Source organism: Conger conger, chromosome 5 (genome assembly GCF_963514075.1).
Source record: "Conger conger chromosome 5, fConCon1.1, whole genome shotgun sequence".
Lineage (NCBI taxonomy): Eukaryota > Metazoa > Chordata > Actinopteri > Anguilliformes > Congridae > Conger > Conger conger.
The window spans coordinates 25724116-25749945 of NC_083764.1; the positions used below are offsets into that span (position 1 = coordinate 25724116).

Below are 25830 nucleotides of genomic sequence, written 5' to 3' on the forward strand. Positions count from 1 at the left end.
TCGTTGCTCAACTCCTGTCTAATCAATTAGTCTTAAGCCATTGCGTGATATTTCCACCCAGAGGTTCACCGTGTTTAATTTCCACTTCCAAAAGTGACCGACAGTTGCACTACTGCCCGGGTGAAGGTGAAAAAATAATTTGCACGAGACAATTATTTGCGCGAGGTACATTGCCTTGACCCCACAGCAATGATAAAGCAGGTCTTGTTCTGCTGCAAACAATTAGGGGCCTCGCACATACAGTATCAGCAAAATTAATTATGCTCACGAATTGTATTGACGTCTTTAATGTCTTTGATTTGTAATTGTGAACAACATTTCCACAATCGTGCCAATTTCTGTGTATCCTCGAAATAATCTGGAACAAATTATAATAGTTTTAGAATGCATCAAAAAACGACCCTGTTTTGTAACTTGCAGGTTGCTATACAACCGCTTGTTTTATTTTGTAGGGTCCCTAAAGCCTTTGATAAAGGTTTTTTTTTGTGGCGCTCCAATCGTGTCTACATTTCATAACTATCAATTCCTTTGAACATCTAGAATCTAGTGCAAGTTCTCGGCTGGGGAAGTTACTGCGTAGTTACATTTCAATGTGTTGACGGTTAACTTACAACACAGAGCTTCGGCATCCGGTATCTGACTCCGTCTTTTGTACATAGGCTATAGTTACAGCGTACATAAACGGTTAGCAACGGTTCCTGGATAGCCTCATGCTTGAGTCATACAACAGTTCTGTGGTTGAATTCTCCGTCAGTAGGCACGTCATTCTTCTTGCGCGTGCGCGTCTGGTCCCCTACCCTAGGCTGTTTGTGACAGGAGTTGCTGAAGCCGAAGAATAACGGAAACAAATGCTCTATCGTTGTCTTTTACCCCGACCTTCCCTTATTGGCTTCTGGGCCAGAAGGTGTGGTTTGACTTAACTTTTATACATTTGTACGTTGATTTCTTTCATTTACCATCGCAAGCTGATCGAAGATTTGTATTAGTTAAAAGCTAGCTTGTCATATGTCCCCCTGTAGCTTGTCAGCGAGCGCAGTTTTCTTGCACGGCCACCGGGTGAGAAATTTTCATATTGTGATTAACCAGGAGTTTAAGAAGTAAGGATGGCAAAAGACTTAAAAACGGAATTTATCCAGCTCTGCAAGAAATTGCAAGATCCGCACCTTGTTGCAAAATTTCAGCAGTTTTGCGGGGTAAGAGGGACATTTCCAGGGAAATCGAGTGAAACATCAGACGGGGATCAGGAAAGATTTCACAACGGTGCCTGCACGAACTACTGCCCGGGTGAAGGTGAAAACGGAAGGGGAGAAGGTTGCAAGAGTGACGGTCCTCGGCAAAGAAAAACCACCACAGAAGAAAACAGTCCGATTCATGATGACTGCATGAACGGCCTACTGAACGGGACAGCAGCACAGATCTCCGGCGCCTGCGAGACAGAGGGGCAGAACGTAAACAAATACCTCGCTGGTGTTAGAGATGGCGGAGATGCACAGGAGGGACCCACTGTAGACAGTGCTGATCACGGACGCGGGACGTTATGCGACCCATCAAAGGACGGCGAAAGCTTGGGTGGAAGCGCTCCGAGCATCGTAAAGCCCCTGCGCAAGAACTCTCTGACAGGCGACGGTGGGCAGGAGTTTATCATCGAGAACAAGTTTCTATTCTACCTGTTTACGTTCGGGACTGAACTGGGCAACGAGATGTTCTTCATCGTTTTCTTTCCTTTCCTAATGTGGAACGTTGACGCCTACGTGAGCCGGCGACTTATCGTTGTCTGGGTTTGGGTCTTGTTTCTGGGCCAATCCACAAAAGACCTCATCCGCTGGACGAGGCCCGCCTCGCCGCCTGTGGTCAAAGTAGAAGTGTTCTACAACTCAGAGTACAGCATGCCGTCCACGCACGCCATGTCGGGGACCGCTATCCCATTTTCGCTGTTCCTGCTGACTTATGGCCGGTGGGAGGTATGTTATCACATAATAGCTATCTAGCTAGATAATAACGCATTATTATAATGATAAAAAATACCCGTAGTTCAACAGGCAATAAATGTAAGAATTAAGTGGTAATTCTGCTCAGACAAGGGCACAGTGTTGGAGGATTTTACATACTTTACGTTGTCGCAGTTGACAATGAGGGTAATAAAACCTTAATACATGGTTGCAATAAGCAACCTTTCCTTAATTTCCCGGAGTACTATACATGCTGCCGTTTCTGTGTATCCGTTCACTTCCATGACTCGAGTGGGGACATCAATTCCAATAATATAATAAATGTCAGTCTTAAAGGATTGAGTTATTGCACAGGCAACATATAGGCTATTCCTTGAAGCGTAGAGCAGATATTGGTCCTGTAGGCGACGATTTTCATGGTTAGTTTTAATGCGTCGGTGACGTCACCCCATTTTATAAAAAGGTGTTTGATTTGTCGTTGCTCTTGTTCGCATCCTGTGATGACTTCGTACTGTGTTGTTACCACCGTGGTCCCTTCGCTGATGACATCAATTATGCATCGTAAAAATGCGAATGGCGACACGGATGGTACAGTGGGTAGCACTGCTGCCTCACAGCAAGGAGGTCCTGGGTTCGAATCCCTGTTGGCCTCTCTGTGCAGAGTTTGCATGTTTCCTCCAGGTACATGTTTTCTCCCACAGTCCAAAGACATGCAGGTTAGGCTGATTGGAGAGTCTAAATTGCCCGTAGGTATGAGTGTGTGAGTGAATGGTGTGTGTGTCCTGCGATGGACTGGTGACCGGTCCAGGGTGTATTCCTGCCTTTTGCCCAATGTATGCTGGGATAGGCTCCAGCCCCCCTGAAGACCCTGTTCAGGATAAGCTGGTTAGGATAATGAATGAATGAATGAAAAATGCGAATGCAATCATATGCATGCATTAGTAAGCCAGCTAAGGAATTTGGTACCGGGCCTTTGAAATGTATACTGGCTGTAACTGGCTGCCTGCAGTGGCAAGCAAAAAGAAAAGAAAGAAACACTTCCTACCTTTAAACAACCAAATCTATTAATTGAAATAAAACAGTACTCTGAAATACAGTTCCACTATGCTTGAGAGAAACACAAAAAAGGGCTGTTACAATTAAAATATCCCCATTATTTTAGTGCAGTCAGAAAGTCTGGGCTGTGTCGAAGTGTCCCTGAGCAAGACACCTAACCCCTAAATGCTCCTGACGAGCTGGTCGGTGCCTTGCATGGCAGCCAATCGCCGTTGGTGTGTGAGTGTGTGTGAGTGAGTGTGTGTATGAATGGGTGAATGAGAAGCATCAATTGTACAGGGCTTTGGATAAAGGTGCTATAGAAATGCCAACCATTTACCCTGATTCCCCAGGAAATTGGTGAGGCTCTAGATTGGAGTGGGAGGAAGTTAAGCCTCCTATAGCGGACCCTCGTGTGAATGTCTGGCTTACACTCAGACCTGGGTCAAATCATAGACTGTAGAAAAAATATGGACCAAGTGCCTGTTACGTCACCCATCTGTGGGCTAGTGAATAGTGTTTTGAAACTGCGGAAGTCAAGTTTATGGGCTGCCATGCTGTACAATTTGGAGCCACTACTATACAATTTGCAGTATAGTAGGCCATCTGAGTACAGCTCCTCCACTAAGCATGTGAGATGAATTGGCTTGGCAGTGGCGCAAACGGTTTTGATTTGTCCACAAAGTATTACTGTATTGTCCTTTTAACAGAATAACTTAAAGAAAATCAATACATGGTAGGACATGAAGAAAAAACACCAATTTTCCTGTAGGATTTTTTTTTACTGTATTGTTTCCATTACCTTACATTCAAAGGGTGGCTGAAACACCATGTTAGTGAGCAGTGTCTCTTAACAAGACCAGGAAACGAGCCTCAAAAACGAAGCTTGGCTTTGGCCACTTGAGTCAGATACGTGATTGTTTTGCATTCAAATACTTTTCTGGCTCGACTGATCTTGCCTGGTGCAATTGAGCCAACCAAGATGCCCAGGAGTTGGGCTTTGAACTTTTTGAGAGTATGTCATGTGTTCCAATATACCAGACAAGCTCAATAGAAAATAGAAAATGTAGAAAATGTATTTGAATCCAAAGCAATCACGTGTTTGACCACATCCAGGGTGGGGGATTGACCCGGCAACCACTCTTACCTCCGGAGCTAATGTCGAAATTGAGGAACTTGGAACTTGGAACATTTTTTTGAATAGTCAGCATATTGTCCCATGTCAGCTAATGCAAGTCATTGCAAAAACCCATTGCTTCATGTGATCTCAGTATAGGAACATGTCATCAGATGAATGATCAGGGTACTTGGCATAGCCTGTTTAGTTTACTCCGTTTTGATAATCAGAACTCATTTCTCCTCTAGCCAGCTCACTGCAGTTCTAGATTTTGATGGCTGGCTAGGCATCTAGTGTCATCTAAATACATTGTAAAATATCACTCTGGGGTAATCATTTTACTCAGAAAAAAAAAATTTGCATTTACTTTACAAAATCTTACAACTTTCATTTTGTGTGTGCGTGCATGTGCCACTCATGAGAGTGAATGATTTGGAGAGGTTTACATCCTTCTTGTCCTCTACTTTATATTCAGTCACCGGACTACAACCTTTATGGCATCAAATTGCTGAGTAGCAGGCCCCTCTAAGAGTGTGCAGTAATTTAGTAAGCATGTCAGTAGACTAGCTACTTAAGCAACCTGTTTTGATTCGCTTCATAGACCTAGTCAGCAGTGCTTCATAGGCATGTATGGAGCCTTCCATGGAAAACAAGTCTGCGTCTCCCATTGTTCTGAATCTGGACCCATTGTAGATAACTATCTATTTTGTATTTTAACAAATAATTCTGTCAACAAATTGCATTCAATCATTATATTTTAAGACAAGCAGAGGTATTGTGCCAAAATAATCTGAACAGAGTGGACCTATGATCTAACTTAATCGCCTACCTGACATCATCTTATTAAATTTTACATCAACTTCATTATGATCCATAACCATGAGAAGAAGACTAACATCTGGATTCACTTAACACTCAACATCCCATTGCAGCTAACGATTTCATGATGGATCTTGTGCTATGTTGTCAGCCGGGTTTCTTGGCAATTAAACACAAATGAATGTTTAGTTTTAAACCACACAGTAGCTTTCTAGTATTTTGAAAATTGCAATGATTTTGTCCCAATTTAAAGACTTGTTACTGACCGCTTCGTTGATGGAAACTCTGCCAAACCTCCCCCCTCAGGGGGTGAGCCTGGAGAGATTATGTGGGCGTGCCCTCTCTTGCTGACTGAACGAAAAGCTTGTTCCAAGACTGCAGTCATGGGAAGGACCGACACAGCCTCAAGGACCATTAGCAGGTTGTTGTAGTGCTCTCTGCGACCTGGATTCACAAAGATATCAGATATCCAAGCCTTTCCTTTGTGTATCTGTTGTAGGAATTTAATCAGTACTTTTGCAGAGGGCCATTCCACAAATCTGGCTCTCTTCCTATCACAGCCACCATCATTAAAGGTTGCCAAAGGTTGTTAATGTTATTCAGATACAGTTCTGGCACAAATTATGGAAACACTGCTTTCATAAGCAGTGTGATGATTAGTAGAATATTGCATAACATTTATTTATATCCATATTTACTGATATCTTATTTCCAGGTTGTCTTACAAGCGATACTAAAACTCTTTGCATTTGAATGGATCTCTATGGGAATTTGGGCTAGATTCAGATGTAAATTATGCTGATACAATATAAAACACATTTGTTGGCTGAATGGCTTTAAGTCGTAAAGGGTCCAGGGTATCAATTGAGCCTCAAACCATCATGCTGTTGTCAGATATGCAGCAGATATGGATGAATAACTTCAAGGTTTGTTTCTCCTGAATACTTTTTCCATTGGGTTCAGTAGGACAGTTATTCAGGAGAAACAACCCTTGAAGTTATTCATCCATATCTACTGCATATCTGGCGGCAGCATGACGGCTTGAGGCTCATTTGATACCATGGAGCCTTGATGACCTAAAGCCATTTAAGCAAAGTATCAGCATAATTTACAGCTGAATCTAGTCCCACCTTCCAATTCCCATAGAGATTAATTCAAAGAGTTTTACTATTGCTTGTAGGACAACCTGAAAATAAGATGTCTAGACTCTGATGTTGTTGACAGGTTACTGACATCAGGAAGTCATGGCATGCAAAGGATATGCAACCAAATATTAAAAAATTTATAATTATGTTAATTTATCCATTTATTTTTTGAGCCGCTATAATTGGGGGGGGACTGTGTATAAAAAGGGCTGTAATCCCTACACCGTTCACCCGATTTAGATGTAAATACCCTCAAGTTAAAGCTGAAAGTCTTTGAGTTCATATATATTATTTACTTTCCTGTGGTAGACAGCTAAAATAACAATAACCTATCCAACAGATATTTATGGACCTGACTGTATGTACTAGCATTAATAAACATTGGCCCTAAAACTCTATTGTCCTTCATATGACAATGAATGCAGGCTACGTAAAATAGCTCAAGCAGTGAAACGGTTGAATAATGAAGTCCCTCTCGAAGCTCTTTGGTCGTGCTTCTTGTTTGGGACAATTGAACAGTGTCACAACTTACCCCATTCTCCCCTACTTGTCTTTAATTCGATTTTAGTTTTCGTTTTTTAAATTATAGAACTAATGTTATCTATAAATGGAGACAAGACACTTGACTCAGCTCTGACCCAAAGTGATTTAGTATTTATTACCCCATTAAAAGCACAGTGTTTCCATAATTTGTGCCAGTATTGTCACGTGTAGGGGACAGAGGAACCAATAGCAGACGCAGGGGTAACGTGCCAAAGGCAGGCTTATTTAACAAGATTACGTAATCCAAAAAACAGGCGATGGTCGAAAACCAGGTAGAGGTACATGTGGGGCAGGCAGAGCATAATCGTAAACCAGGCAGAGTTCAAAACCAAGGATAAAGACCAAACCAGCGAAAGTACAAATCGAAATCCAAAAAACACTGAGTCAAAAGCCAGGCAGATGTCAAAAACCAGAAAAATCCAAAACTGAGAAACCAGACAGAATGCAAAGGAACAGGGATGATGAGGCTAGAACTCAGGGAAAGGAATACAAGGGCTCGGAACTGGGAGAGTCGAACTAGCAAGGAGCAACTGAAAAGGACAGGTATAAATGCACAGGGGAATGAGACAACCTAGGCGGGGCATGCGAGTGAGGGCGGTCTAACAAATAAACATCAGGTGAGAAACATGAAAGGGCAATAATACAATAACAAGGGTTGCACGAAGGGAGGCGGCGGTATAGAGCAGTGTAGATGTAGAGAGTTAGTCTGTTAGTTATGTGATTAAACTAAATACCCAGAACTAGTGAATTTTAGTTAGACAAACATATTAGAGTGTTAATATAATTAGTACTGTACAAATTCTATGTTAGTCGGGATTAGTATATGAGTGCTATCTACAAATGTAAATGGAGAGAAAGCAGGAAGTAAGAAAAGCGAGACATGATATTAATGAGCCTTAAAGACACACTAAAACTGGAGTCTTCTTATGGATATCAGGACTACGAATGCTAATGATTAATGGATGATTGATTATCTGCCATTAAGAATTTGATCGATCAAATTAAATGATCAAATTGAACAATTTGAGGTATAGCAACTGTGTTTTGGAGAATCAGTAAAAATTTTAACATTATACATTATAAATGATTGCATCACTTTACTCGCAGCAGTGCACTCTTTGCCTGCATATCTGAAGGAGACCAGGTTTCAGATAACACGTGCCACAAAGTTGTTGGATTTATATTATTGTCGTGATCAGTAAGGGTTCATCGACAAGCTTCCACGACTGCACATGGTTTTGCTGAGTTGCCAGAAAATATTCCATTCAATTATATTCACTTTTAATTAAGACCATTTTCTGCAGCTCGATTATTTATTTATTTATTTATTTATTTATTTATTTATTTATTTATTTATTTATTTATTTATTCAAGAAAGCGGTACAGCTTCTTCATCAATGCCTGATAAGCCATTAACACCCTCACATTTCAGGTTATCGGAATCACCTCAGTTGGTCACACAATTTATATCAATTTAGCTAATTTGTACATGATCGATACTATGGAATTTGTGACCTCCTCCGCCCATAAATTTATCCTCTGTATTGCATTCATTTAAACCAGTAATTTGTTATATTGAGCCAAAATCATTTTGCTTGCTGTCTGTAATTAGTCTTCATCATGTTAGTTACCAAAGTTACCAAATGGCTTTATCATGCTAGTTACCAAAGGCTATAAAATTGCACTCAAAGATGGGCTTTCCTTGCTAAAGCACACAGCAGAACAATTTTCATGCACATAATTTTGGGCTGCACACACCACACGTCTTCAAATTCTGTGCGTGTAGATTTAGTTTTCACTCGCAATTTTTGGCATACATTTTCTGCCATATTCTACTCCAATAGGTGACATTCTTGTTGACATTCAGGTTACATTGCTCTCTAAGTTCCTCCCTGTCGACATGCAGCCTTTGGATCCCTCTTGGTGCAATATCTGCCACGTCGCTCTGTGATTCCTACTTTGTGGGCTTGAAATGGTGGGTATCACACAAATCTGGTCTAGAAATGGTATGTGAGGATCAATGATCTCCACAGCAAGCTTATTCATGTGAACTTTGGCTTCAGGAGATCCATTGCCTTATCCCAAGAGTGGGGTGAGGGTTTCTGCTAGGCCTCATCCCCCATCAGTACCTTGGTGATAAGGCCAGCTGATGACCCCGTGGGGCCACCGATAAGCCAGCTTCTCGCGTATTTCTCTCCTGCACTTTGTTGTAGCCGAAAATCACCCAATGCCTCATGAAAACTCCCCAGACTAGAGCTGACATTGCTTACTTGTGAAGAAATTAAGTACAATGCTGTTGGAATGTAAATGTAAATGTTTACATTTTTTCCAAGGAGCATGTGTGCTTGTCAGAAGAAAAATGCTCCTAAAATGGGAGGACTCTAGAGCCCTATGCCATAATAGGGTATTTCACATAGACTTTGAAGGTGAGCGCTTTCTGACATAATTGGTTTTTAAGGCAGTGGTGCCTTCTCGGGAGAGATTGATGTGGGTTGTGAGATGATCTATTTTTTTTAAATGACTTGCAGTGTATTATACGCTCTCTGTTGAGTAGGCTTGTATGTTTACCGGGCTAGCCTGTCCTCAGATAGGTGAGGTATTGTGACTGATAATGGCGCGGCACTTTTGTGGTGCGAACAAGAAGGTCGGGTAGGAATAGCAGCCTCGTAATGAGAATGATAACGTCCTATCTTATCTCGGAGCTAATGGACTGTCCTCGCTGCCTGGTGCTCCTTGTTCAACATGATGAGCATTTCTTTGAGCATTTATTTCTGTGGTGAGGGCCGGCCCAACTTGTCTAACCAGCCCAGCTCGTCATGGTCAATACAGCCAGTCTGTTTACATTGGCTCCGCACTGTTGTTTCTCACATTGTTCTTTACTTCCTGTTGCTCTGCTTTTGCCACCAGAGCATATTTATACTGCAGGGCCTATGCTGAATTTTTTAGTGGGTGTAACTACATATTTTGATGGATACACAGTTTCTGAGACAATCAGAATGTGGCACAGGTGGTACAAGTTAGAAGTTCAGAAACATTAATCAGTAATATCAGAAGCACAAACTGGTATACACTTTAACCTTTGTTCAACTGCTTAATCCATATGGAAACTGAAAGCACCATAGATAGTATAGGTTGGCGCAGTTTGACGGAACTTCTCCCACTTTAATTGCTCCCACGTTTTTTGATTAGAGTTCACGTTCAGCCCTGTTGAATGAAAATTCATCATCACAGCTGATTGTTTTGGTTCAATAGAGCTGCAGCATATGAGCCATCAGTGATCAGTGAAAAAAGCTGCAAGTGGTAGCATGTGCTCGAGGCAAATTTGCCCAAATTAGAGGAAGTTTTCTCCATGAGATTGGATCACAAATGTGGAAAAGAATCTTGGTAAAATTGGGGAAAAAACTGATTCCAGCCCAGGGTGAAGGGAACAATTTGGCCAGGATGGGCCTTGGTCCAGCCAGCTCCAATCCTGTGGCCTGCAGTGCTTACTTTTGGAAGGTCAGAGTGCTAACCCCTTTTCATAGTGGCGTTTCAGTGCATAGGTGGTGTGAGTTGGGTGATTAAACAGTTGACTGTTGACTGACCATGAAGCAGCTGGATTCTGGCCTCTATTCATCCAGGTGAGAATGGCCTACTGAGTGTGTTGTATCCTTGCCCTAACTGTGTGTGTGCATGTGTGTGCACGTGTGTTTGTGTGTGTTTGTCGGTACATCTGGTCTCAGTCACTGCTGTGTGAGCATCTGTGTATATGTGTGTGTTTGTATCTGTATGTGGTGTGTTTTTTCACCTTGTATATAGAGTGTTATTTTGTTCTAGTTTAGTTTTTCTACGCTCAACATGAGCACAAAATTCTAAGCCCTCTGACGTGTGCATATAGAAACGTAAACTCGCCGTGTTCTGGACACCAAGTTTGCTCACCATGTTCCAAACATTTTCCAAATTTTCATGACAAATAACTCAATAATTACTTCCAGATCTGCTTTGTATGTGTGTAAAATATAATTCCTTCCGTTTTCATAAATACTTGGTACATACGCGATCCATTTCAGCATACAGTGACATATAGTTCTCCACTATGACATTGTGGTGGGAAAGCTGTTGCTAACGAGAGACTACGAACCGGGCAGGCTTATACGGTGGTGTTTAGACCATGAGCTAACCTGGTCTTCCGAACATAGGGACGTTGTGCAGTTATTTGATGTTTTCTCCATAATTATTGGTCCAACTCACATCAATCAAAGAGTTTTAGTGTCAAGATGGTCAATAAGCAAGCATAATCGTAAACCACTTTCCTCAGGAGGAAAACTGTCATTGAACGGACGTTAGCTTCTGGTGGAAATGGCTGCTTCCGTGTGTTCTGTTCAGAATGTTATGTGATAAAGAACCTGTCGGATGGGTGGATCTGTCTGATATTTGCAGGCCTGAATGCCCGACTGGTCTGTGTGTGTGATCAGGCTGTATTTTAATCCAGCCTCCCTCTCTGTCTCTCACTCAGTATCCCTTCATCTTTGGACTGGGCCTGGCGCTCTCCTGGAGTATCCTGGTGTGTGTGAGCCGGGTCTACATGGGCATGCACTCTGTCCTGGTGAGTACATCAGAACCTTGCCTGAAAAGTGTTTTCCTTGCAGTCATCATTCAACATGCACATTTAATGTGGAGTTTATTAATAAATCTATGACATTAAATCCCCGGGAAAGGTTTGTGTTGAGTAGTGCAAAGTTGTCTTTGCATTCCCCATAAGCCTTTGAGATCTTGAATGATTTTGAAATTTTTTCACTATTCTCAGAAATAAACAATAAACAGCAGAAATGTAGTGAAATGGAGGCATGATTTTCAAACACAACTCCGCTTTTACTATCTGTCAATTGAACGTATTTGAGAGTTGGAAGTCTCCGCTACATAACACATCATCCATTCCACTTCACAGATTAAATCTATCCACATTTTTCGCTCATATTTTTCCCAACTTGGTTTTGCTGCAATATATGTTTGAAAATCATAGTTTTTGTGTTCGTTCGTAATGCTGCTCTGTGCAGAGGTGCAGAACTACACTACACTAGCAGAAGACGGAGGATGTTGTCTTTACTGCAGCCTTCCTGCCATTGTCTCTCTGTTCCCGGTAACTGGTCTTTAATTTCATAATACATCACTGCGCTTGACAGCATGTATTTACTTTTGCCTTTATACAGAACAGCTGTTAATTACTCTTGAGATGACCTCACTCGAGAAACGACAGTGTGGACGCAGGTGTTGGTCGGCAATGAGACTGTTGCCATAGCATTGCCCACGTTAGGTCCCACGTTCACAGGGCGATAAAATAAACAATGCTTTGGTCCTGTGCGCCTTCCTGTTGGCCTTCTGAAAAGTCTGCCCATGGCCCATCAGCAAGACTCACAACTAGATAGTGTATGTAGTGTACACTATCTAAATGGGCTCCTAGGTAGTGGAGCTGGGTTCAATACCAAGAGGCTACGGTTTTGAGGCTTCTGCTGTAAGTGATTCCACAGCTATGGTGAGAGCCCTGTGGTTGGGTTTCACACTGTTTGATTTTTTGATTTGATAATCTTTATTTTGAACTTACATATATTAAAACAAAATAAAACATAATGAAGGCCACAAACAATATTTAATAAAAAAAAATAAAAAAATAAAAAAAAAATAATAAAAGTGCGATCATTTCTCATCCCCTGTGTCCAAAAAGGAGTAGGAAGAAGTAAAGACTTATTAACTCCTACCCCCTTATTTCATTAATCATAATTTCAATAATCAATTCCAAATGCGCTGTATGCTTACTATATATTATGATAGCTATATATAATTTATTTATTTATACCTACCTATACACACCTATTTGAATATTCTCATATATTTATATATACATACATACATACATACATACATACATTCATACACATACACACATGCCAACATGCATTCATGCATGCATACATACATCACATATACATGCATATACTGTACATACATATTTACATACACATACATATAACCCGCATCCACGTTGGTGTATGTTACAAGCGTGAAGACTCTCTGATCACTGTATTGTTCACAAAAAAAGATATAATACTAAATTAAAAACAATCCTCTTTCCTCCACACTATAACCATTGAGAATGATGTTTTTATACAACCTCTTAAATTGTACAATATTAGTGCTCTGTCTCACTTCCCTATACTTTAATCCTGCTCCACATCCCCAACTCCGCTCAGCATCATGTGACTGACTGTGCCAGATGAGCCCTTCCTTTTCAGTCTCTGAAACTGTGCATGCCTGTGTGTGAGAAGACATGCTTTCTCACTCAGATAAAAACAAGCTCACCCCCCCATAAGTATGCGGAACACAGTCACATACATGCAGACTCACTGAGGTACAGTGCAGTCCATGTATTTGGATAGTGAAATATGCGTGCCTATGTGCATTTGCAACAGTTTCTTTTTATTTTTATGAAAGCAGACAAGCTTACATGTGTTTGTGAGCATTTTCAACACTTCCTTGTACAAGCAGAACCCTTGCCCTTTTTCTGCACCGTTGGCAGAAAAAAGACAGTTCCCCTCCTTCCTGTGCTTCTCTATCCTTGTTAAAATAGCCAGACACTGATCATTCGATGAGGAGGTTTACACCTTAGCTCATGGGAGGGTAGGGTTATCCTAAATGGATCCACCCCCTTTACTCTCCCTGCTTCTTGGCGCACTTCATTAATACCCCTGATAATTATCTTCCACATCAGTAGAAGGGGAGCTGCTCTTAAGTTCTGCAGTGCTGACGAGTTTCAAAGCCTGCATAATCGCTGAGACCTTGACCCTGTGGTTGCTTGGAGTGACAAGTCCGGATGATGATAAGGGAGCCAATAAACAGATTAAAAGTATTTGAAGGAATGGACAAATCACTGGCTACCGGGATCTGTCCTCTGTCACGTCGTAGATCTTTTTGGAATTTCACCTTGGTGTTCCAATGATCCTGTTTTGTTCTGGCAGGGGAGAGAGTTAGAGAATATAAGATATATATGAAATGTTTAATCTGAATGTAAGGGAATATAAGATGTGAAACCCTCAACCCTCAAACCCATTAAGGAATGGTTCCAAACCCTGTTTCTGGAGAACACTTAATTCATTGAGCTCTTAATTAGTAGAATCAGGTCTGCCAAACTAGGGTTGAAATGAAAACCTGGAGGACAGTAGATGTCCAGGAACAGGGTTGGGCAGCATAAATTGAGACAACACTATACAGATACAAAAATTTAGACAATTGGCTTTCATGATATTTCATGGTATTTTCATGTGCATAAGTTTTACCATTTTTAGAAAAACAGCTATTTTTGAGTCCCCCCATTTTCAGCAGTGCAAAAGTAAGTTAACAGATGATACCTAAGTTTATGATCCATTGACATCACCAGTCGTTAGATATCTTCTTTAGAAATGCCTTTCCAGGCCTTACAGATACTGTATTTGTCTGTATTCTCCTGGATGAGTGATTAACCCTGTTGAATTGATGAGGTGAGCCTGTTTGGGAGAAATGTAAAAAAGTGGTTCAAGAAAACAACCCTCTATGGTTCACTGTCCTAAATCATGGGCTCTAATCTTCTCTTCAGCGGGGCCTGTGTATTGCCTAGACCTTTCATTTCACGGTCGTGACACATATTTCCCACTTATATTTTCTGATAAGAGACACAGATAATTCTAATACCTGGGATAAGTATAATTTTTACATATTCTATGTGAGAAGTGAATATTTTAAAAATAATACATTTAAGTAAATATAAAACAAACTGTCTTTCAAAAATAAATACCATTTATAAGTTAAAAAACCTTTTCAAAACTATATGAATTAGTATTTGAGAATATAGATTATTTAAAACTAGTTGAATAGAACAATTGAAATATTTGAAGTATATATTTAAAGTATTTGAATTGGACAACTATATAGGGTTCTATGCTAACATTTTTTTTCCAATTAGCACATATGTTCATATGTTGGAAAATATAGGCATCACACATGCCTCACAAAAATGTGCTACAATAGTAGTGTTTTCCAGTTAGCACACATCAGTTTTCAGGAGCAAATGCTCCGAAAATGGGAGCACTTTAGAGCCCTGCTATAAATAGAGTCGTGCTCTTACAACTGCTTAACTATTATCTGGAATTATACACATTAATTTGACCCCTTACGCGGGTTTTTTTGCATTCTTTCCAATCACTATGTTAGCAGGACTTATAGTTTGAAAGTGTTAAAACTCACAGATCTATCTGTGTAAATATTCTTAAGATGCTATTGCTTTAGCGACAACAGTTATTTATTTTGTAACATGTGGTTGGCGAAACAAGCGTGGGGGGGACCTCACCTTCTCTACATTTTGGAAATCCGCAGACTACATGAAAGAAAGTAATGTCAGTTAATGTCACAAGGGTCCAGCGAACCAAATACATGATAGTTTCTAATTCTAAAAAGCCGGAATAATCTGTGTCCACTCAAAAGCAGAAAATATTTTCAGTGTGTGATTTTCATATTCTCTTTCACTGTGTTTAAGCTTCTGTAACTTTGTAATATTTAGAGTGAGACCTTTCAGAAGAGACCGGGATTATGCCCTTTAGTAAACATTTCATTTTGGGTATGTCGTGTTAAAGTTTGTGTTAATAAAAGGGGGCGATACACACAGCATTATTGATCTACAAGATCCCACATTTATCTAATATCTGCAATAAAATGGAGGCTTAATGTCTTCATTTCTAGGTTTCATCTATTCTATGTACTGACCAGATATTTTTCTCAGTGTGCTTGTTTATTCAAGGCTTTTTTGGGTCAGAATGTACAATACCTACACCAACCTGCAACATGTAAACTGAGTTTTGCTGCAACCAGATAAAACATTACCCTAGGCCTTTGCGCCAAGTGGAAATACGTATATAACAAATGAAGGTGAACTCTTTCCTAATCTGCATACGGAGCCTGGACTGGAATGAAAACCAATAGTCAGCTGTTGTCCTTTCACTGTCTGTTCTACCTGACTGAATACTAAAAGAAGGGAGGCTGTCCTGCTCTTCCTAAAGGGTACCTGTGCCCAAAACGAGCATATGCCTAGATCTGTTCAATATATTATTAGATAACTTTCCCCATTCTCGTAAGCTAAATAAATCACGCATAACAACATATTTCATTTCTTTTATTGGACTATGTCGGTCCCGTAACTCTTCAGTGAGCAGACATATTGCCGAATGCCTCACGAATCAAGTCATTGACAGCTCAAACCAGAAACTGCTAAATCCAATGAAAACACAGTGGAGTATATATGCAAAATTTTGCCACTCTAGGTATCAATATGACTTTAACTGGTTATTTGTATGAACCACTGAAGAGGGATTATCCCCAATTAGTATGCTCAGATGGAGAAAGCGACAAACCACATGATAGCATTATGAGACCTCCAGCACAATTGCTAGCTTTCAAGGATCGCATAAAACACGCATTGGCTCCTGGCTGGCAACGGCTTGATGTCACACCTTCGTCAAGTATACAGCAATATGTCTGCTTACTGAAGTGTTACGGGACTGACATAGTCCGAAAAAATTAAGAAAATTTGTCATTATGCGTGACTTATTTAGCTTACAAGAATGGGAAAAGTTATTTTGATGATATATTGAACAGATCTAGGCATATGCTAGTTTTAGGTTCAAGTGCCCTTTAAAAAGGCCCTGCATTGACTTGGTGGATGTGTGAACACTTGGAATTGTTGAGAGAGTAAAAATGCTTCCAAAGCAATTTCGACCTAGCTCATTTTCAAGATGATCTCTTACATCTACTGACATCTGTTCTCTCACGGCACTGTGGCCTTTTAGCATCACATTGTCGATGAAATACACAATTACAGGAAGGTGGCGTGACATCTGTTAAAGGGAACTGTTTGAAGTTGAAGGGCTCCTCTTATATGGTTAAACATTTATGATACAATCCCTAACAGTTGAAACCATCTTAACCCAAATGGGTTTCATGCAGTTATTTCCCTACAGGAAAGCATTGGTGGATAAGAGTAGCCTTCGGGAGCTCAATCCTGCTGCTGAGTCTAGCGTATGGATTATTTATGTGACATCAGCAGTATCTGGGCTTCTTGGATGTAAAGGGAATGCTTTACATTTCAACTCTGCTTTGTGCATCTATTACTTTCCTAAACTTTCAATTTGCGATTGTGTGCAGTCGTCATCGATTTATGGCCTGTTGCTTGTGGAATGTAACTGCCTCTCTTCGATCTGTGCATGGTAAATGGACTGCTTTTATCTAGCACTTTTTCCAATAACTAGGACTATACGAAGCACTTTACAGTTAATACCTCTCACACAACAACGGCGAAAGGCTGCCATGCAAGGCGCCAACCAGCTCATTTGGTTAGGTGTCTTGCGCAGGTACACTTCAACACTCAGAACCGCAGATCAAACCAGCAACTCTCAGAGTGCCAGATGACTGCTATACCTCCTGAGTTAATGTAATGTAAACCCCAATGGATGTAGATACCCATAATGTCACATGGATGTAGATTCCTGGGTGGACATGGTAACCCCCAATATTACCATGTTGTATTTGGTGGTACTCTTAGTTAGCTGTCCCCCTCCGAAATTGAAATGAGATCAATGTGGCTGAGGAGTCTCTTCAGTTCTTTACCTCTCTGGTCATCATTGAGTTTTCCTCTAATGTAGGGGTGCCAAACTCCAGTCCTGGAGGGCCACAGAGTGTACAGCTATATGTAATTTTTTGAAAACAAGGTGTGTGAAATAACCAGTCAATCTTAAAGTGATCTTAAAGTGACTGTGGAGCGCTGGAACACACATTTAAAGGTCCCTATTGTGGAAAATGACATTTCCCTCACTATGTAGATTATACAGGTGTTGAAGGTGTTATGAAAACACTGTGAAAATATCAGACTGTGGATATGGAAATGCATCTAGAAATAAATCCACACAGTCCGTATGAGCCGTTTGGACTTCTGTGAGGTTATGACATCACTACAATGCACTTGTTTGCTTTAGCATGGCCCACCTTGTAGCCAGAACAAATCCAAGCTCTCGGCACAGATGAAACTGGATAGGGATTTGATACATAAAACCATTAAAATGCCTTGTCCTGGTTATCAGGACCTAAAATATAAGTTTACAATATGGGACCTTTAATCTCCACATCGAAATAGATGGAAATGTTTAGACATATACCTTCATATTGCATGCATTTCACTACTCAAATTATGCTGATGCTTAATACATACCAAAATAACCCCAAACAATGAAGTCTGAGTCCATTCACTGATTTACCTTTACAGTCACTTTAAACAAATCATTAGTGCTGAAACGCACCAAATCCCAGCAGGCACTGCAGCCCTCCAGGACTGGAGTTTGACACCTCTGCTCTCACGTTTGACCCCGAGATTGCATCACGTTATCAGGAGGATGAGTTTGTCGGAATTTGCCCTGAGTGTGTGTGTGTGGGTGTGGTGTGGTGTGTTTGCGCATATGTGTGGTATGGGCACTCGTGTAAGTGTGCAAAAGATGATGTGTGTATGTGGCACTGTGTGGATGTATGTAGGTATACATTTGAGGGTGTATGTGTGGTGTGTATGCGTGTGTGTGTGTTGTGTGGTTTATGAGCTGACACATGCATTGGTGTGTGGATGTGTGGTGTGTTTGTGTCCAAAGTCTGCTGGCAAAGAGCATGTGGGCAGTGGAGTGATGTAGGGTGAGTGCAGAGGTCCACTGTATAAGACAGTGAGAGAGCAAGAGAGTGATATGAGAGAGAATGAGCGATAGAGATGCTGTGCCTGACAGCTTCAGTGGAATTTCACACTCAACAGGGAAGTACTCTGCTCTAAGTTTCATATGCTGTTGCTAAGACACAAACGTATAGACAGACCTAAACAGACAGGCCTAAACACGCAAAAATGCTCAAATATTGAGACAGTGACAATTGTTGTTTTGGCTCTGTATTCCAGTGCATTGCATTAAAAACAAATCCATGAATAGGTGCAGACTGCCAGCTTTAATTTGAGGGTATTTACCTCCGCATTGGGTGATCTGTGTTGGGATTAGAGCTCTTTTTAAACTTTGTAAGAGACCAAAAGTCATTTCACAGTTGGCTGCTCAGCTTTTTCTTGGTCAGTACATCATTGGTTCATGAATATCGTTAGTGATGACATAGGTGTGTGTAGCTCTTTTCTTAGTTCAGAGAGTCTTCCCCTAACCCTACAGTCGACCGGGCTGCTTCAGTTCTGTGTGAGGCTTTGTGGGATTTCTGGGTGGTAGGTCAAACCCCCAGCATCCCTGTGTTTTCCTGTTTTTCATTTTGCGTCGGTTTAGTGCTCATGTGGTCAGTGGGTGTAAAGAAGCAGGGTCTTTGATCACATGGAGAAGCTCCACCAGCTGGTAGCTATTCAAACCACCTTTACATTTAAAATAAGTTCGATTTTCGGGTCCTTTGTGTGCGTGTGGTTGCGACCATTTGAGTGTGTATGTTTATACAGTATGTGTGTTATGTACAGTGGCTTCAGAAAGTATTCAGACCCCTTCACCTTTTGCACAATTTATTTAATTTGAAATGGATAAAATTGCCATGTTTGCCCATCAATCTACACTCAATAACCCTTAGTGAAAACATGTTTTTAGATTTTAGATTTTTTGCGCGCGGGGGGGGTCTTTGATCACTTAACTGTGTGTTTGTGTATGCCTGTTGTGTGTGTTTGTATACATGAGTTTGTGTTTATTTGTGTGTGTGTGTACATAACTGTGCGTGTACACACCGATGCGTGTTTGTGTGTGTGTTTGTATAAGATGACTGTGTGCTTACGCGCACCTATGTGTGTTTCTGTGTATTCGCACAGCAGCACTGCTAACACACTCTCCCCCTCCTTACAGGAAGTCATCGCCGGTTTCCTGTACAGCGCCCTGATCCTGGCCGTGATCCAGCCGGCCCTGGACCACATCGACGGCTTCTACCTGACGTCCCCCCACGCCCCGCTGGTCATCGTTCTCCTGCACGTGGCCCTGGGCCTCCTGGCCTTCACCCTGGACTCCTGGAGCACCTCCCGGGGGGACACAGCCCAGGCCCTGGGGACCGGGGCCGGGGCCGCCTTGGCCTCCCACCTCAACCACCTGCTGGGCCTGGCGCCCGACCCGCCCCTGTTCGAGCTGCCCTTCGCCCCTCAGCCCCTGGGCGCCGCCCTGGTGGGCCGCTCACTCCTGCGCCTGGCGCTGGGCGTGGCCGTGCTGCTGGCCACGCGTGCCGCCATGAAGGCCCTGACCATCCCGCTGGTGTGCCGCGCGGTGGGCGTTGCCAGCGGCGACGTGAGGCTGGCGCGGCAGCACATGGAGGTGGAGCTGCCCTACCGCTACATCGTGTACGGCACGGTGGGCTTCAGCTGCGTCTTCCTGGTGCCCCTCCTCTTCAGCTGCCTCAACCTGTCCTGAGCCTCGTCGACGCCCCCACCAGCTCCGCCCCAGATTCCCTGAGTATGCTGCCCTGTGGATAGTTGTGGGTGAAGGACTTGTCGCGAATCGATCTTCCTCTTCATTTTTGGTTTTGACGTATGTCCGTAATTTCTGTTCCTCTCATGGTTCCAGCAGCAATCGGCTGAGGAGATTTGAGATCTGTTCCCCTTTTCAGCCGTTTCCGTTCTGTGTAATGGGGCCTGGCTCCCCTAGCTTCTCAGGCTTGTGTGTGAGTGTGTGCAGTTGTGTGTGTGTGTATGTGCATGTGTATATGTGTGTGAGGCAGACAGATTCTGCTTTTGTTCAGACTGCCTTTCCTCCTCTCCTGTACTGGGACTCTGTCCCACAAACACACACACCCATCCTGTCCCGACTCTGTGGCCACAGTCGCTCATTGTTTGCATGTTGTACAATTGCGGGCTGAGTCCCCCCATATCAAACGCCCCCGCCCCCACTTAAAAAGGTCTTTGTTGTTGAAACCTATACAAATATTCTCACATGAAACTTTGAACTAACAGGGTTCAGTTTTTTTCCTTACATGAAGGGTCCTGTGTTGTAAAGACTGATCTCTGAAGGTCGACAGAATCGAAGGGTGAGGACATCTACCAGCCTGCGTGAAGCGACTTCCTGTGAATCCAAAAGTTCAGAGGAAAATAGCGCTAGAGGAGAGAGAGGTGCCATGAGCAGGTGGGATGCTAGGGGGTTCTGGGAAATGAAGTTCAGGGGTTTTGTTGGCTCGATTTCATTTTAGACATGCAAATCGCTATCTTATTTTAATCAATATATAGACAGAGAAAGAAATGAGTATTATTAGGGTGGTGCTGAGCCTTGCAATGGTTTTACTGTATGAATAAGTCATCAGCCATCTTTCAAAATGGTAAAGCACAAAATGTTGTTGCATTATGTGATGGATACTGAGTAGCTTTACATCATACATTCTGCAGAGCTGATGACTCTCCGGTAATTACGGTGATGACACTTATCAGCGAACAGTAGAGTGGTCACTACAATTGGTATTTTTCAATCATTACATCAGTGGTGGAAAATCTTGGTTCAGAAAATACTCCCTAGTATTTTGTTGTGATCACCTGGATTTGCTAATCTGCACAATTTTTCATGTTCATGGGAGGAAGAAACACAGATTCCTTGTCCCCTGGACTTCCACCACTGCATTACATCCATATACTGTACAGGGCTGTTGATATTAAACTGGTTTTTATAGTTGCCGTCTCCTGGAAAATAGATGTAATCAGTTATAGCTCTCCTTATTACAGCCCAGGTTATTTGGCCTCCTGGAAAGAACATGTTCCATTGTCAGGACCAGCCATAAATGATGAAAAGATCTTGTTTGGTTCCAAGCCAAACAAAAAGCAACCACACCTTCAAGATCATTCAGGGTGTATATTTGAACAAAACCAAGAAACGGTGTGATACCAGATGAGCAGAATCGTTCAAGCTATACAGCACCTCCCTGGAATCTTGTACCTCATACATATACTTAAAAAATATATTGTATATGAAATGCTGTATGATACATTCCACCACAAATTTCACAATATATTTTACAATGTCCACCAAAAGTACATTATTTCTCATACCTGCAACATATTTTGACACGTCAATATGTTATATTCCTCATTTTTTGGATTTTGTCTTTGCACACATTTTTCAAAAGGTTATATAATTTCTGTGTAAATAGACTCAAACCATGGTTTAGTTCTTGGGTAGTGAGGGAATACTTTTGTGTCAGGTATTTCTAGATAGATTTTTACCCACTATCTGCCATTCTCATAAGGTTAAAGAGAAGAAACAGCAGTGAAATCACCATAGTGTTGTGGTCTCCTCTTAACACCTAGGATCACAATTTAAATTTGATAAATCTCTATATGCACTTGAGTGTTAGAGCTTACGTGTAAAATATATGTACATAATAGTATTCTTCATACAGAAAAAAAGCTTTTTCTTATGTATATAGTACCTGAGTGTGTTTAGTATTAATTCCTTAGGCTTTGGAGGAACACGAATGCCGATTTAGTACTGAATATTAACAAGACATTGACCAAATACACGGACTGAGATGCCAGAGAAACTTGGTTTCTCTGGCTTTAGCTACCCAATACAGTTATCATTTATTTTAATATTATAATGCTCTTTCTCCAGGTAACATGCATAGCGTTTAATAATATTATACATTCATGCAGAGGGGATGGTTACTGATACGTTTCACATTTGGCCAATGGTGGCAGAGGTGGGAATTCCTGGTTCAGAAAGTTAAATTCCTCCCCAGTATTTTATTCCAATCACCTGGATTTGCTAATTGGCTCAATTCTTTCAGTGGAAGAAGCAGTGGGACTTCTGGACTTTCCACCTCTGAACAGTGGTCTCCCCTACCACCCAGGTTTTGAACCTGAGGCCTACTGGTTACTAGCTCACTTCCCTAACCACAGTGCTTTACCGCCGTCTGTTGCTCAAGTAGCTCCCCTAGTGCCTTTATTGTCTCAGTGTTTTCCCTGAAGTTATGACTAATTTTGGAAGTATTTGCCAGTTGCAATGCTACAACTGTCCTGTGTAACTACAGTGTTCAGAAGTATGTTTAATTCTGTAAAAAGATATATATATATTACTTGTTTCTCTATAGTCATTGTACTTAGTTCACTGATACTACTTTTTTTTTTTTTTTACATTGTATAATTTTTTTAATCCCTGCTTTCTGTTTCATGGAACCAATCCAATTATTTGTCGACCTGCGTAAAAATAATTTGCACAAGAGCGGGTTGCTCCACAGAAACTGATGCTAACAAAGAATATACTGTATGATAAAGAGTATTTTTTCTTGTGGATGACTTGATGTAGTCACTGAATGCCAATCTTGCTCACTACTACTGCAAAGACTGACAGTCAGTCCAGGATTTGACTGCTCCATTAAAGACTGGCTGCTACCCTAGACATTGACCAATAAAGTAGAGCGACTTCCGCTTTCTGCTCTTACTGTGAACACTGACCGCTACCTTTGACTCTCAACGTGACTAAAAGACTGGCTTCCACTTTATATTGTGACCACTACTGTTAAGACTGAGTGCCACTTTAGACTGACCGCTACTGTACAGAAATAAACCCAGTTTGCCTAGGCAGAAGCTGGCTGGCAAACTCTGCTTTTCCTCTCAGCTGTTTGTTAAACACAGCTCATACCGACTGTACCCCCATGGGGACAGTTTGATGATGGACAAGAGGGAGCATGGGGCATTTGACACTCTGTCTGCGGGCTTTCAGTGTCTGCTTACATTAATGTTCTTGTACCGCTCCTGTAACATTCCTGCAACGTTCTCTCCACTTTCACTCTCTTCTGCGCCCAGCATGTCAGACGGGGCCAGGTTTTTGTGCTAGAGAGGTGATATTGGAAAGGTATTAGATGTAGATGTCAAATTATGCCTGATTAGCTCTCAGCTCACTATCCCTTTTCAGACTGCAAAACCACCACATGGAAACTGGAACCACATAACTGCCTTTGCTTCTACAGTATATTCATAATTGTAACTTACATTGTTTAAACTACGGTTGTCTTGTATTACAACTTATGAGTATTGAGGAAGAGATGTTATATTAATATTTATTAGACTATAAATTATAATGATAATTTTTGAGCTTCAATAGTAGAGAGACAGAACTTTCTGAATATGGGGCAAGGTATCAGGCTGTCTGTTGAACCTATAATGGTAATCTCTTGAAAAACAGCTCAAGCTAGGTTTGAAACAGTTGGTAGCTGGTTGACCAGCTCGTACCCAGGTAGACCAGCTTTATGACCAGCTTGGCAATGCTGGTTGACCGGCTCATACCCAGCTAGACCAGCTTGAAAATTGAGCTGGTCATGCTGCCATTTTGGATTTAACAGCAGGGTTCTCTGACAGCTCAGAATCTTCAGTATAAATCTCAGTGAGCTCGGTTTGGTGTCTGAGCTGAAATGGTCAAATTCAGTGTGGCCCCCTCCCAGTTCATGTCAACTGGCTGCCAGTAGAGCTGGCAAAAACAGCGGCATTGTCTAATTTTCTTTTTCTTACCAACAATACATCGAAAACAATCCACTCCAGTCCTATCTGTTGTATCTTGGGAAATGAATAAAGTGATGTGTTAATTTGCCCTCTTGCATGTGTTCTTTTTTTTTTTGGTGGGCACAGCGCTGGTCAGTAGAGGGGAAGGTGCGGTCTGTCAGACTTTTAATTTCCCCCACATATCCTCAAACGGGTTCCTTTTTTTGGCCTTTGCAAAATACTTTGTGATTCCCAGCCCTTCGAATGCTCATCTGGTGGTCACAATGTGACCTTCCTGTTCACTGTTCGAGATTCAAGGTTTCAAGGTTATTGTCCTTCAAAGCAGGACAGGCTATTTCGGCATAACCCAGTATAAGCAATACACAAGCAGCAAAATAAAACAGTGGCTTTACAAAATAAGAGAACAGCACATCAACACCTGATTTATTCAGACCTTTAGCATGTGGAAAACCTTTAGCACATGTGAAACTATATTACATTACGTCACAGGCATTTAGCAGGCGCTCTTATCCAGAGCGATGTACAATGGAGTGCAGATTGAACACAGGGACAAGTGTGATGAGGACTGTACGGTTCTGAGTCCTAGCATGACCATATAAATACAATTGGAACCCTTGAAGAATACATCAACTTATGAACTAGCATACCACGGTTGGCAGCTAGAATATCCTGACTACAACAATACAATATGTAATACAATACAACTAATAACACAACCAGTGATTGATGCAAAAGAAATACCATGAGTGGTCATGTTTTGGGTTTTGCATGTGCTAATAGCTTTCAAATGTGCTAAACTTGAGAGATATTGGAGAATCTTGCAGTGAAATCGCAAATAAATCGCTTACCTCACCTCCCTCAGAATGAGCACATTCTACTGACCAGCCCACAAAATTGCCAGCTGTTTTTCCCACAGCAACAACCCACACCAGTAAAGAGTGGCCCTGACAGCTGAGAAAATGGAACAGGCCAACAGAGCATTTTCCTGCTGCATCTCTGGTCATTTTGGCCCTCGCTAGGATGACCAAACACTCCACTTTCTTATATTTTAGTCATAACATATTTTAATAGGTTTTTGATTCTACTTTGACTCTATTTTGGTACGTTCTCATAACATGACATAATGACCAGAGGTCATTTCCTATCACTAAAGTGTACCTACTGCTTAGTTTGCCTAAAAAATAGTATCTGGCACCATATCAAGCCTGGTCTTGAATACTATAACATTACATTACATTACATTAAAACCAGTCTTGAAAAACTGGTCTTGGTGTTTCTGCCTCCACTGCATGTCCTGGCAAGCACAGTAACCACTCTCTGTGGAAAAAATACTTGATAATTATCTTTTCTAATTTCCATTTATGCCTTCTCATTCTGGTAACCGAATTCACCCTGAAGAATCGCCTGTAGTTAATCCCTTTAATACATTTAAAAGCCTTAATCAAATTTCCCCCAAGTCTCCTTTTACCAAATTTGAAGAGATTACACATCTTGAGTCTTTCCTCATAACTTTTATCTTTCATACATAGAATCAATCTGGTTGCCCTTTTTGGACCTACAATGGCATTGTATGCACTGTCCTCAAGGTAATCCTAGCCCTCACTCACCAGATAAAAGCCCCATTTTCATCACTAAAGAGGCCTGAAAATGTGCATGGTGAATCACCGATGAAATGCTTGCTCTTCCTCCACTAATAGTGCA

The 25830-nt window shown here is 41.5% G+C and overlaps 1 protein-coding gene across 1 annotated transcript; it reads left to right on the forward strand.

Annotated features, from left to right (window-relative positions):
• The first annotated feature begins 817 nt into the window (after nucleotides 1-817).
• sgpp1a (sphingosine-1-phosphate phosphatase 1a) lies at nucleotides 818-24217 on the forward strand. The gene is made up of 3 exons (XM_061243733.1): nucleotides 818-1961; nucleotides 11104-11193; nucleotides 19511-24217. The coding sequence occupies exons 1-3, from the start codon at nucleotides 1104-1106 to the stop codon at nucleotides 20060-20062; spliced, it is 1500 nt and encodes a 499-aa protein (XP_061099717.1). The 5' UTR covers nucleotides 818-1103; the 3' UTR covers nucleotides 20063-24217.
• Nucleotides 24218-25830: the final 1613 nt, after the last annotated feature.

What these genes read in the sequence shown, in the direction of transcription:
- sgpp1a (XM_061243733.1), top strand. Translation starts at nt 1,104, where the DNA reads ATGGCAAAAGACTTAAAAACGGAATTTATCCAGCTCTGCAAGAAATTG. An exon ending in TGACTTATGGCCGGTGGGAG is followed by an intron (nt 1,962 to 11,103) that starts GTATGTTATCAC and finishes TCTCTCACTCAG; the next exon opens with TATCCCTTCATCTTTGGACT. An exon ending in TGGGCATGCACTCTGTCCTG is followed by an intron (nt 11,194 to 19,510) that starts GTGAGTACATCA and finishes CCCTCCTTACAG; the next exon opens with GAAGTCATCGCCGGTTTCCT.